General features: G+C 32.5%; 1 protein-coding gene across 5 annotated transcripts in view; it reads left to right on the plus strand.

Moving 5' to 3' along the window:
- Positions 1-14,951, plus strand: part of LOC138309392 (potassium channel subfamily T member 2-like) — a 61,355-nt gene that overhangs the window by 26,382 nt on the left and 20,022 nt on the right. For 3 of the 5 annotated variants that reach the window (XM_069250582.1, XM_069250584.1, XM_069250583.1), the window contains 10 exons: positions 2,315-2,397; positions 6,577-6,673; positions 7,132-7,215; positions 8,102-8,210; positions 9,054-9,128; positions 9,759-9,845; positions 10,846-10,949; positions 11,453-11,639; positions 12,194-12,358; positions 14,483-14,619. In XM_069250582.1, the coding sequence (XP_069106683.1) occupies positions 2,315-2,397; positions 6,577-6,673; positions 7,132-7,215; positions 8,102-8,210; positions 9,054-9,128; positions 9,759-9,845; positions 10,846-10,949; positions 11,453-11,639; positions 12,194-12,358; positions 14,483-14,619 (1,128 nt within the window). Of the gene's footprint in view, positions 1-1,891; positions 2,116-2,312; positions 2,398-6,576; positions 6,674-7,131; positions 7,216-8,101; positions 8,211-9,053; positions 9,129-9,758; positions 9,846-10,845; positions 10,950-11,452; positions 11,640-12,193; positions 12,359-14,482; positions 14,620-14,951 lie in introns of those variants that run through there. The other 2 variants (XM_069250580.1, XM_069250581.1) reach the window with 2 other exon arrangements.

Raw genomic sequence — 14,951 nt, forward strand, 5'->3', positions numbered from 1 at the left:
GTCATCTTGGTGTTGGAATAGCCCTGCGGTTAGGGCGTTCAACCATGGCCTTTTGCCCCCACTGCCTGATCAAAAAACCTGACTATTTTTGTTTATATCAGTTTTCTCTATTGAGTATATATTTATATTCCATTTGCGTTTCCTTTGACAGTATGACATTTTATGTTTTGTAAAATTCACGCAACCAAAACAAAAATGAATCTTAAATAAGGTTGTATTTATGAATTTGTTTCTTTTATAAACCAGCTTCGTGCTAGTAGTTTAGACATAATATAGACATTTATTTAAACACAATTTATTTAATAAATGAAAAGCCTATATCTTGTTTAGCTTAGAAACACTTTGATTAATGAATAAAAAATTTTTTTTATCTCTTTTTTATTTAGAAACGCTTTATTTGACAAATGAAAACCCCATTTCTAATAAGTTAAATAAATGATTGTCTGCCACGTTAAAAAGCTGTATAGTGTCCAATTGGGTGTACTACATATCAAATAATTTTTCTTTAGTTTTCAAATCAATTTTGACCTTCTCTACAATGCTTCATCAGGACGCTGCCATAGATATATTGATAATGTGTATTGATTTAAAAAAATCATGAATCATAAACTGGATAGTACATTTTTATTGTCATTAGATTTATTTATAGGGGTTCGGAAAAAATTCAAACTTTCGTAAACATTTGTTACAGCTTTGTTCATAGTGACATAGATGCTTAGATAAAGAGATGGGTAAATACGACGTTCTCTGGTACACATGAGACCCAAAATTCTACAAAAGAAAAATATTACTATAGGAGTATAGGCAAAAAGGTTTTTAAACTTTCATGAGAATTCGTTACAACATTCATCAAAAAGTGACATTAACACCGAGGTAAATAAATGGGTAAATGTGACGTTCACTGTTAAATAAGACCATAAATGCTGTAAAATAACACACTACTCTAAAAGTCGACTATAATGGCGACACTCTTTATTCACTATTGTTTCCTTTTAAATCGTAATTTCTCGAATCTGAATGTCTGCGGATTTTGTCGATGATAGCGATAACTGGTAGTTATGTTAGGTCAATGTTTTCTTTAATTGACTTCGAAACCTAAATTTTCAACACTGGTTTTGTTTCATGTATCAGCATTATTTGTTTTTTATTTATATGTGTTGTCAAATCCAATTCCTTTTCGAGCGTTTTTTTTGCGGACGACGTGAAATCGACAAAATTATTCGCCGTGGAAATGCATGCAGCAAAGGTACATTAGAACCTAACATAAGTCTTAAAGGCTATTTTTTTTATTTCGTTGTCATTATACATGTTTTTCATTGGTCGAAACCTACATTTAGTCGCAAAATTGAATCGCCGTGGAATAGTCATCAGGTATGGAGACGCAAAAATGCAGACGCCGCGAAACTTCTCGAATCCAGTTACTTTCATACTTATCACGGTGTTTTGTTTGTAGATTTTCAAAACACCAGAGCCACAACAAGCTGACATTTACCTTATGCATAAGTTTCGCAAATGAATACGTCATTCACTAACATTAAACCTTGACCTACTTTTAGTCTGCAACTAATGCAGTTGCATGAATAACTAAACTTTAATTGTCACTGCCGTTTTGTTAATTATATATTCATGACACCGCGAAATATGTCGACTTTTAGGTCCAGTAGAGCGTGACGGGAGATATATTTAGATCCCTAAGATGTTCTTACTTTCATCTGATACGATCAAGTCTTTTAAGATGAAAAACATCCGGAATTATATGTAAAAAAAGGACACTTATTTAACTTATTTTGGTCCAATTGTAACGCTTGACCAACTAAGCGAGATATCTCTTTTAAAAATTGACATAAAGTGAAAAGAACTTGGACATATCTCTATGTGTATATACATATACATGTGAATGTGTGTGTGTTTGTGTATATATTATGTAGTTGGAGTAAGAAGGAAACAGGCGACACACGAGATTAATATACGGATTCGCGTAGCATCTTAAAATGCTCGTGCTGTCTGACAATGGGTGACAAAGACACCAAGAATGTTCGATTTAAGGAACCGATATTGGAGGATTTTATCAGCTTTTCTGATGACGATCCATTGGATTCGTTGAACCATTTGAACAGGGATGCCACATTTTTTGCAGATTCAAAGTTGAATATATCGCAATATATAAACTGATCTGTATCAGAGTGCATTTTAAAGACGGATATGCGATATTTATTTTTCAATGGATTTCAATACCCAATACTTCTGTATATAAACCTCATTTTCAATCCTTATACATAATTGATAATTTCGTTTTCTGTTATTTTATTTATAGTTCCACCCGGGTGAAGTACTTTACCAACGAACTTTCCTTTAGGGGCCGTCTCAAAAGGTTATTTTTAAGAAAGCCGGAAACACGTAAGTAATTACTAGATTGATTGATATTGTTATACATGTAAGTCAAACTAATATTGCTGCCTTTATAATCACAAATAAATTAGCCTTGACATCAGTTGTATCGATTATGAATGATGTAACCATTTAATTACAACTGATTAATGTAATTGCATATGAATCAGATTATTATGTGATCCATTATTTGATGATTTTTAAAAACGGTCAAATATCTGTTCTAACACAGTAGACTTTTGTGCTTGCTTATCATCGTATATGTTGTTTGATATCGAATTACCATAATTCTTCTCATAGGAATCTTGTCGTGAAAAATATTTGCCTGAATTGAGAACATATATGTCATCTCGCGTTTGATCATGAATGAAATTTGTATCGTTACATCCATCATCTGTCGCTCTAATTAAATGTATTGATTTTATAATGGAAATTTATGCAGAAGGTATTACTAAATGCATATCGTAAAATATGCATATCAATCTGTCTGTGACTGGGAATGATATCAGAAATGGTGATGATAATGTTTTAATAGACTTATTTAGATTAACACATATTTAAAACAGCCATTTCGTTTATATTTTTGGAAGATGAATGATTTAACATAGAGTATTACGTGATCACTATATCCATAGCTATTTCCGTTACTGCGACACTTAATCTGTAATGAATCATACAACTAGGTCTTACTTAAGAACAGAAACTTCCCTATTTAAAAATAAACAATACTTTAAAACATTGTTTGAGATTATCAACATCTTTTCCTTATCCTATTGATCTTTTTATCGTTCCTCCTTCAAGTAAGACCAGTGGCAATACATAATTCAACTAGGGACTATGACAGGTCGTAATATAAAATTTGTGACTAAGACGTTCCAGACACTTATTCAGATCATAAAGACCAGTCGTAATATGCAATTTGTGAGTAAGAAGTTGAAGGCACTTATTCACAAAATAAAACAATTGCACAATGCAACTGGTAACTAGGAATCAGGTACGTATTCAAACCATTGTGACCGGTAGCAATATCGAATGTAACCAAAACCTTATTTTAGCACAGTGCGCTCTCCAATAGAGTTAAAGGTAGTTAACATTAACGTAGTTGTAAGGTTTACACATTTAAGAACTGTACAATTAAAGTTATGAATCACTGCATTGTAAGCATACACAGGTAATATGGACCAATTTATTGTCTTGCTCCATTATTTTTACGTGTATATGTATGTTAATTAATCTATGCACGTCTCGTGTGTGTATCTACATGTATGCACAGTCAGGCACATCGCAGGAAATGTCACATCAAGTCTAATTAGTTTTCCGTATCACATCTGTGTTACCATACTGTTATTGTCTTTCGATGAGGTTAATACAAAAGTATATGAACCTGAATATTGACACATAAACACATGCTAAGTCATAATCATTTTATCCAAGCTTTCAGAACATTAACTAACTCATTACGTTTAAACGTGATACATGTTAAAAAGCTATATTATGTTTGAGATTATATCTAGATGGTTGATAATATAATGTTTTATGACAGTTGTTCTCAGTACATCTCTGGTGTATAATTTCATATCCCGACTATGTGGATACTAACATACATAAGCATTGCCATTATTTACTAGAAATTTAATGGTATAAATTGTTGAGCTTTCCGAAATGCTAGAAATGAAAAAAAAACCGCACATTATTATGGATATTATATATTGTCCTACAATATAATATAACATATACCGTAAATATCTGACATTGTTTCTTAGCAAGCATGTTTTGCCTTGTCTTTATTTCATATAGTGTATGTGTGCAGAATAACTTAACCATTGGGTTAAATTAACCTTTTTAGAATTCATAAACTTATTCAACTTTTTAAAATACTACTTAAATAATGAATATTTGGCTATTTCAACGCACTCTACTTATACAGAAGCTGATCAATTCAGCTGGTATGATTGATATTTATTGTTTATTTCAACAATCTCTCATTTTATTTTTTTTCAAAAATATGAAAATTTTATCTTTAAACCTGTTATTTTCTTTATATGGTGTCTGCTGCTGCACATATGTAAGTAATACGAAAGTGGTACTTGTGCAATTATGATTTGTAAAATATCCTTAAAAATCGATAACTTAAACTCCTTCCCAATACTGGCCTTTCTGATTTGTTATCCGCCAGGGTCCTATCCGGTCAGTGGTTGATGACTTCCGCTTCCTGTCGTTATCTCCGAAACATGACCCAAACTTCCGGTTTGCCTTTGTTTTAATGTATTATCAAGAAGCAGATAAAACTTTACAGTGATTATGTTTGAAAATTATTGCAACTGGAACCATTTAAAGAAAAATAGCTCTATATATCTGTCTGAATGTTTTTATTACATAGTACACGTTTTAAGTCACCTGGATTTTCTGATATTCCAAAGACCATAACATACTGAATGTAACTGTAAAATTCCAGGATAAACTTAACTAAAATCAGGTAGCTAAATGATTCGATATTTTCCATTTGTGTATTTAAAATACAAAAACTGTGTATGTTCTTAGCAATTTAAGCAATTATCACATCGCCAATCTTTCTTAAGATAGAATATACCTAATTCACCAATATATAGCTGAAGGTAGTTTTACTGATTGCCAAGTGGTTAAAACTATTTGGACTATATGCGCTACCATCAGTATTCAGTGCTAGTATCTGCTGTCTTTACCATTCTCCTCTTCATTTAGAACAATTATGACATTTTCCCCAATATTGGATGATAATTATTTGGTGGTATTGATATCATACTGTGTTCTAAACCACGTGTCCACAGCGTTCCAATATCAAAATTTTAACTGATTCGGTTCAACGGTACCTATATTTAGGATAGAAATTAACTCGGACGATCACTAATCACCCGCGAAATAGATTATTTAATTGCATCCGAAAATATGTTCTTTCACATTATATTGAAAAGTATTACACAGGTTTGTTTATCATCAATCAATCTAGATAGTTGATTCTCTATTGATGTAATGGATAAATATCTATGTGATGCTATCATCAGTAAGGATGTCTTTAAAAAAAGTAATTTCTTTATGCAATCACATTACATAATTGTTGGGGATCGCTCACATATACGGTCCCTTGCCTTGTAGATATGCAAATGGTAATGTGATTCATTATAAGTTAAACATTTGCCCCTATATCACCATGATTATGATTTTACTCCACTTTGAACAAACAAGGCAGGTTAATAAAGCAAAATATTTTAAATACTTCCCAGCTTTTAAGCATGGCAATTTTTTTTTTACTTTTAAGGGAACGAATCGTTCTCTATACACTAAAACAGGGCCCAGTTTCATGAACATTCCTTAACTTTCAGGAATTCCTTAACTTAAAATTCTCCATAGGAAAGCATTACAAAAGTTAAGGCAAAATCTTATGTTTAGGAGCCTTCCTTAAAATAAGTAATGCTTTCCTATGGAGAATCTTAAGTTAAGGAATTTCTTAAAGTTAAGGAATGTTCATGAAACTTGGCCCAGTCCAACAGCTGTCAAAACAGCGAACGTTTCACGCATCACGTATGACTCCTATTTAAAAAAAAATAATGAAGACTAGTAGACGAAACTCGATATTCGTCTAGAATGTGTAGCATCGCCAAATGCGTACATGACTATGGATCAAATCTTCGGCCAGTCATTCCCCGCGAACTGAAAACGGAAACGAAACAGAAATCGCCGCGTTACATTAAAATGTATGCCACCTCTTTGATAATAGAGTCAAAATTAAATCTGCTTTCCTGCAGTCTGGAACCAGTATTTTCATTCATAGCGGCTTTTTACGGAGATTGATCTTATTTTGCATAGTTCATAGCCATTTGCTTGTACTTTATTTGTGATCAGAACAATATCGCGGAAATAACATTTCGTGGTACCATATCGTTTTTAAAACTCGCGAAATATAATCGCACGCAAAAAAGTTAATGTAAACATTCTGATTTGTATAGACGGTCATTTGTTTGACCTTATCTTTTCTTTTCCGGACGGTTCATGGCGCGAAAGGTCAGTATTTTGATTAAACATGGATGTTACCTTTCGATTCTTTTGATATCAAGACTAGGAAGCTTAAGTGTTGTCAAACGAATATATTTGCGAAGTTATATCCCGAAAGGAAAAGACGTAACCTTATAACGAATTAATTATATATTGTAGGTCTGGGGAGTCGGATAGTTGACCTTGTACTAAAGGTCATCCTGTGTCTCCTTTATGTCATCAGGGTTGAATTAGATGATCATCTAGATTATCAGTGGTACGTATCCGCATTTAAGCAAAGACATATTGTTATCTTAGTTTATGTTTTTAAAATTGAGTTTGATATTTGTCTAAATTTTGCACAGTCTATAAATGCAATCTTATCAACCCTTTGTAGTATGTCCTTTCAGTGTCCTTTATAGACAGGTTTGATTGTAATTACTTAAAATTAAAAACTGTAATTAAAAATAAAAATTGTTGAATACCTGCATGCACTTTAGGTTATGTATATGCTTGGTTTACATCTTGTTGTCTTTTGTATTATTTTTTAAAACTCCGTTTCTACCTTATAAATCCAACCTTGACTTTGTTTAAACAAACATAAACGAGGCTGGTTTTGTTGTGATATTTTTTTCTTTAATTCATTGTCAAATGTATATCTGTGTTGTCATTGGAAGGATGCCTTGAAAATTACTTAATGTATATTCATAAATTTTATCATTACATACTTCATAGTTATGGATATAATTGCTCTGAACGAAATCTCACGTTACCGGAAGACAATGATAGGATGTTGTTCTCATCGAACGCGATCAACTGGTAAGTGTTCTATTTGATAATTACCACACTTAATTTGATGCTTACAATTTACACCATGTAAAGTACTGTTATTATCTTTCAAAATCCAATGTTAACTGGTAAAGGTAGGCTGCCCAACATACGGAAGGTCGTATAACAAACATTTTAAGCATATTTGAGTTAAGTTGTTTGATTTAGCAATTTAATTTGCGAATAAATTTAATGCTGAACTAGTGACTTTGACTGCAGTTTCTTTTTAAAGCTACAAATGTATGATTATTTTCATCTGAACATGAATACTTGCGTTAAATTGTTTAATTCGTATAGAAATATATTAAAAGTTTCATTGCGGGAAACTCTAATAAAACTTTCGTTTAGGTAGTTTCAAGCGCAAATGAATAATTACTCTGATATTATTTTGTGAAATGTAAACAATATTGAAAAGAATATTATGATAAATCATATTTCTCAATTTGGAAAAATATTCAATTTGCTATAAATAAAAATACATTTACAACCCGGAAAATTATTTTTGATAAGTTCTTACCTGTCATACGACCACCAGTGGGCTCGACCGTTATCGTTTATTCGGAACAACCTGTTCTGTTTGTTATTGTTTCAGGTATAAATCCTGGCATACCTACACATATTATACAGGCCTATGAGAGCTTTGTCAAGGCTTGTCAGAAAACAATAATAATCACCAAATCCGTCTTTAATTCATAAACGGTCAACTAAATCGAACGAGTCAATCGAAGTAATCGAAGATGGCATTGGTCTCAAAAAAACTTGAATAAAGTAGAGACGACTTACTCTTGTTGAAACAAGACGACAAAAATTCATATGAATGTAATGTTACAGATATGCGCGGTTTCATTTTCTTGTTCTTTAATTTTTACATCTAAAGGCATGTGTTGGTCTGGGTTCGTCGGTCCTCTGTCTTATGGACCATCCAGGTTCTTCTCTCCTTTATCACCCTGATGAAAGGCTTATTGGATATTTATATAGGATCAAAGGTGAGGGCAATTTAACTTTATCGCTATGTTGTACTTAATGAGGCATCCTCGTACATGTCGGGGATATGTTAAATGCGCTTGAACAATCTATATGCAAATGTTTTAATCAAATCTTTAAAAGATGCGTGCTTATGCGTAGGAATATTTGATTTTAACAGTCTTGATTCAATCAGGTGCAATAAAAGCACGTCTATGATGCCTCTGTATAAGATATTTTATCAGTTCATTTTCTTATCGATCATCAATCAAGTTAGACCGAATCATCTGTCTCTTAAAATCAGATCCTATTCTTTATGTTGTCGTTCGGTCTACATGTTAGTCTTTCTTCATATATCTGTCGTTCGGGAGAATGTTCTAATGCAACCATATTACGTTTATTTAATAGTAAAAACATGAGTTAACTTAGTAGGTTTAGTTTCGATAATTTCTATCATATCAAAATTATATTATGGACATGTTTGTATAATTTACGAATAACTGGTTTCATTTTCAATATATGTCTGAATTGTACGTTCACAACATTCACGTTCAACTAAAGTCTGTTTCTGCAATAACAGCGGATCTAGCGCAATTACAGAAAGGGGCTATATATTTTATGGATATGACGGGACAGATGTGTCTTTAATAATGCAATAAGACAACAGATTGTCATAATAATACCTTATGATAATACTAGACTGGTCTGATTGAGACAGCAGTAATGGGCATATGGTTTATACTCGTATATATCACATCTGGAATATGATATTGCATTTCAAACACAGATGCGCTTAATTAAAACATTATTGCTATTCCTTAGCAGAAAGATACATAACGTTTTGTCCTATTTTATTATTTCTCCAGGGCACCTGTTTGCAGAAACTTACACATGATGGATTTATATTGGATCTAATATGCACAGTTCCTTTCCTTTTAACTGTAAGTTTGTTGCTTAAGGAAAATCATTATTTTGCCACGAGGAATAATTCCACACCACTACTACCGGACTTGTTAGAGTTCACTATAAACGTAAACTTCGAAGATAACATACATCAAATAAAACCACTTTATTTTCACGAGATATACATTTTGCGTAATTTTTCAGTATTTTGCGAAATTTTACGAAAATGCTCGAATGTGAATTTAAATATTTTCGCAAATAATACTGAAAATGTCTAATTAATACCCGAATGTCAGTAAGCTTGCGAAGTTATGCATTCACGTATATGTTGAAAATAAGGATGACTCGAAAAATCTTATTAAAAAAATATTTTCGCAAATTGATTATTTCAACGCGTGGTTACATACAATTTGTGTTTAGCTTCATACATTAGCGTTATGTTTGTCAAAATAAGCATAACAGTTATGTGAGGATGATGCGGGTAGTAAATTTAAGGCATTTGTTTCGAATTTTCTGGTAGATCGAACTCTGAATTATCTTTTCAGACAACAATTTCGGATAGTTCAAACTGATCTATCAATATTTATTCAATTTTGCTCGAACTCACCGGAGGTTTACCGTACATTATGTTTTTTGTTATTAACATGTGTTTTCTTTTGTTTTGATAGTTAGCGTACCCGCCCCTGCTGATCAACATTTTCATTCCTTCTTTTCTCAATTGCTGGCTCGTCCGAAGATCTCTTCAGAAACTTTTGGTATGTACTCACTAGTTTAACGTAACGTTTCCATCGGTCATATCATGTATGTTCTAATATCATAACGTACAATGTCACTGGTTAAGTAATATGTAAATAACACTATCGAATAGAAATATATGATTTAGATTATTTTAATTAAACACTTATAAGAAGCCATGAAAAAACACAGTTGTTCTTACTGCATGCTTTGTATCAAATATTTTACCTACGTTTGTTTTTAAAAAAGACATTGACGGTGTAAAAACATATAGTACATTAAATTTCATGGAGAAACAGAAACGAGATTTTTATAATTCGATAATGCGTGAAAAATGAACTTTTCCAATTAAGAAAAATTTGCCATATACAATTGTTTTACAAAATTTCTAAGTTAACAAAATTTTGCCATATGTAATGATTGTACACAACTTTAACATTAAAATAATTTTGCCGTAAACAATAATTTTACACAACTTAAACATTAAAATAATTTTGCCGTAAACAATAATGTTTCACAAATTTGAATTTAAATATTTTTTTCCATATACAATCATTTTACACAACTTTAACAATCAAATACCTTTACATGATAAAATGATAAGATATGAACATTGAGAAGTCGAAAGTTAAGAAAAGTGGTTTAGAACTTCTGTCGTCTTTATCGGAGGGGTAGATTTTAGATTTTAAAATAATAGTATATTACCAGTTGAAACTAACATCTTGAGGAGCATACTGGTTATAAAATAGCTCTCTCCCTCCCCACCTCTCTCTTTCTCGTTCTTCCCCCACTCTCTCCCTCTCTCTCTATCTCAAATACAACTTTATATATTATGTATATATTCTCTTGTAAATGCCATCTTGTCTGTAATTTGAATGTTTTATTATTTTTGGGAACGGGCTTTATATAAGTTGTATAACTTGTGCCCAATCCCATTGCACATTTTGCAATAAAATATGTTTAAATCAAATCAAGATAAAATATCTTTCAACTCTATATAATTCACGTTTATAATTTTAGAACGATCTCCACCTCACAAGACAGCGGTTCCAGACAATATCTGTGACACTTTCCCAACAGCTCCTGGTGCTTCTCGTCACGCTCTGGTGCCTTATATTCACCACGTAAGTAAACACATGTTAGCATTTCTGGTATATCTAATTAACGAGTTTGGAAATGTGCGGCAACTCAATGAAAGCGACAACGTGAAGGTCCAACAGCACTGACATCATTATTTGTGTGGAGCTATATTGTGGTCTTCATGTTGAAAACAAAATAGACATACTTTTGAATCTTATCAATTTTACAAGTTTACACCTAGGTTAATATTTTGCTGTGTGAATATACTCTCATATATCAATTTCAATTCAGATGGAATATTTGTAACTGTCCAACTGAGGTTCGTTTAACTCCGTGGTCTCCTCATATATTAGTATCAATTCGAACACAATATCAATTAGAGCGGAAATTTTGTAAACCAATTAAGTATGTTTATACTCAATGGTCTCATCATTAAATCTCAGATACAAAGTACTTTAATATACATTCCATACCTCATGCGGAGTACGTTTGTCGAGAAGTTCTCGTTTGCATTATATGCTATATTTGCCATTCGTCTTGTTTAAAGGATATGTGGTATACAACACATACAGAGAGGAAGCGCGGAGCACCACCTGTCGATGTTCGAGGCTATGTATTTCGTAATCGTAACCTTCAGCACTGTGGGGTACGGTGATATCTCCCCAGATACGTGGCTTGGGCAACTGTTCATGGCCTTCATGATATGTCTTGCTTTTGCCTTTATACCAAGACAGGCAAGTATATTTCCCTGGCATAATTATGAATGTATGCTATATATTTTCTATTTTCATGTGATGTTGGGAAGACGACGCTCAAATAATCTGTATATTAAAAATGATGTTATAGCTCAATTATAGTTTATCATTATGATTTTTACAATATACACGTATATCATGATTCTAACCGTGTTGTGTTATGTCGTGAAACAATTTCAAAGAAAACTATATTGTATTTTATTAAAATGCTCTTCTCTTTATGAAACCAAGGTAAACATGTAAGATTTATCCTTAAACAGAATAGTACACTAAAATCTGTTGTTATGAAATAGCCTGTATAATTTGCTTTGAAATATAAATTGTCTTTCAATTAGATATACACTGCCCTCCAAAAATTATGCTACATAAAATGAGATAGAGAAGATAAACAAGTTGATAAATAATATATTCTGTTGCCTGTCTGAACAAAGTTTACATATTTCTATATGCATGTGTATGTATATTTGTAAAAATGCAAGTGCAACACAACTTTTGGAGGACATTGTATTTTGATGCATTACTATCGTTCACAGGTTGAAGGCATTACATCAACGTTGAAGGAGAGGAAGAAGATTGGTGGAGAGTATAGCCAGCGGCACTCAGCAGGACATAGGCATGTTGTCGTCTGCGCCACAAACCTCACTGCAGAAAGTATCATGGATTTCCTTATAGAGTTCTACGCTCATCCAAAACTCGAGGTAATTATTGCTTCCTCCTGTTGTACGCCGATCACAAACTAACGAGGATTTGCGTTTACGCTTGCAGTATGCTTTGATTCCAGAACTGAAATTTTGATCGAATTTAACGGAAAATATAATAATCAAGAGTTTTGCACACATCTTAAACTCGAGGTAATAATTGATTCTTGATGATGTACGCCGGTCCCAAATTAGCGATGGTTCACGTTTATCGTAGCTTTACAGTGTGTTATGCTCACAAAAATAAAATCATGTTGATAAAAACTTAATAATAATTAGATTTCAGTCAGCCCACATTCCAAAACTCGAGGTAATTATTGCTTCCACCTGTTGTACGCCGATCCCAAACTAGCGATGGTTCGAGTTAATCGTTTTCCATATACTGATCCCGAAATTGAATTATTTTGATCGAGACTTACGAAGATGATTTATATGGAAACTCTTCGCACAACCAAAATGAGTGGTACATATTGTAATGAAGGATGTTTTGTACCGCAGTGTCTTCTTTATTCATCTGCACCTAATCGAGTTAAAGTAACATGTATTTTTTCCACATTACTTACCCGTCCAGCCATGTCATAGAGCCGTATCATAAAAACACATGTATAATGAAACTATTGTGACGACGCATGCAATAATGACTTCATGCCATTACTATATAGTTATATGACTGTCTTGATTGCCAGAAACGTCACCTCCCTGCCGGATTTCTTCTCTATCTCTCTCTATAGAAACATAATATGTCTACAGCTTCATTGATACTAGAAGTATTTCGCACTCGGGTCTATGCAACATGGAATTGATCTAACTCGTAAAATATTTTTATACCACTCGTCAAAAGGCTTCACACATATCAAATTATCAAACCAGCCATATTCTAACCTGATGTCTCCTTTCTTATATAAGAAAAATATGAAGATGTTGTCTACATGTTCATTGATACTAGAAGAATCTTACATTTGGTATATGTAACATGAAATTTAATTAATTCATGAACTAGTTTGGATATGCTACTGGTTTTCAGATTTGAGCCATATCAAATAATTGAACCTGTTAAATAGATTTCACTGATGTGTATCATCTATTTAGTACATTCAATATCATAAACTCAGAACATGTAAATACATTTGTACCTCCACACAATTCTGCAAAATCTAAGTAATATATTAGTTAAGTAATCCATATTATTTACAGTGAAAGAGAATATATACAGTGTAGCACTTCATTTTCTAGCCGTTAAGAGTGCAGCATTTCACACTTAACGATTCACTTCCGCAATCGTTGCGGTTTTGTTAAAATGGCTATGTTGATTGATAACAGAGTATGACAGAGCATTTGTCCTCATGCATAGTCAGCACTATCGCTAATTCATCGTCCCCTGTCGGTCATATCGCACGTCATCAAAGTAACACTTGATGTATTTCAAGACAACCGTAAATGTATTCAGATAATATTATATAGGGTTATAAATGCTGACGTCTCCAATTAGATGTGGAACAATTTATAATGATAGGAACACAAGCTAGAAAATGAAAATGCTATCATTATGATTCGTTGCCGTGGTAACCTATTGCAGATCTTTGATGTGTTCAAAGGAGAAAGTTGTTAGAAAAACAAAATCAAAATTTGAACATATGGGGTAGGAGGGACACTTAACACAGCGATTCGACTGTGGAGTCGTGTTTGGTACATGTGTGCGTGTATTAGTTCACATTACAATCAGTTGTAGTTTTATGATACGTTATTAGCGTTGACCATATAATGTAAAAAAGTGTTGCTTCAGTTTAGCAGATAATGTCTGTAACTGTTTAATGTTTACTTGTTTATCGATATGTAAACCACAAATAATCTCATATTGTTGAAAATGTTATTAGCTTTAGCACATAATTAGTGAAATTTTCTTTTTTTTTTCTTTTCATATTAAACCCATTGTTATATTTACACGAAAATCCACAAATAGGCAAATAATGAAAATCATAAAAGGATAGTACGAAAAGAAATGATTTTATCTTGATTTGAAAATTGTTAGGGGAAACTTTGATTAGCCTAATGACCGTTTGTTCGACTGGGTTATAATATAACATATGAGGATCAATGATTAACAAGTGTGAGTGCATATTTCAGGACCATATCGTGGTGTTGCTGAGTTCGGAGGAAAGAGATACAAGTCTGCAGATGATACTAAAGGATCCTAAATGGGCCCATCGTGTTATATATATGAGGGGTTCTGCCTTGAAGGATATTGACCTTAAAAGATGCAGGTGAGATTTAGCTGTATGCATGTAAACTATCTTCAGATGAATGCAAATCAAAGTCGTGTGATGTTTTTTCCCAAAACGCCATATATAGCTGAATTCACTGATTCACTTGATATCCAACTGAAAATTTAGATAAAATTCAACTGCAAAAGATCTGAAAATCCTGGATGTCACATGAAAATATATTTTGGGTATTACGTAGAAATATATGAAAATGTATTATTTTTTATTATTAGTTTGTTTATCGTTATGTAAATGCGCTATTCTCATTGTAGATTTGTTTGTTTGCTGTACAGCATAAAATGTCGAATTGGTGAATTGTTTTAAATAGTTGG

The sequence above is a fragment of the Argopecten irradians genome, chromosome 15 (assembly GCF_041381155.1).
Source record: "Argopecten irradians isolate NY chromosome 15, Ai_NY, whole genome shotgun sequence".
In the NCBI taxonomy this organism is placed as follows: domain Eukaryota; kingdom Metazoa; phylum Mollusca; class Bivalvia; order Pectinida; family Pectinidae; genus Argopecten; species Argopecten irradians.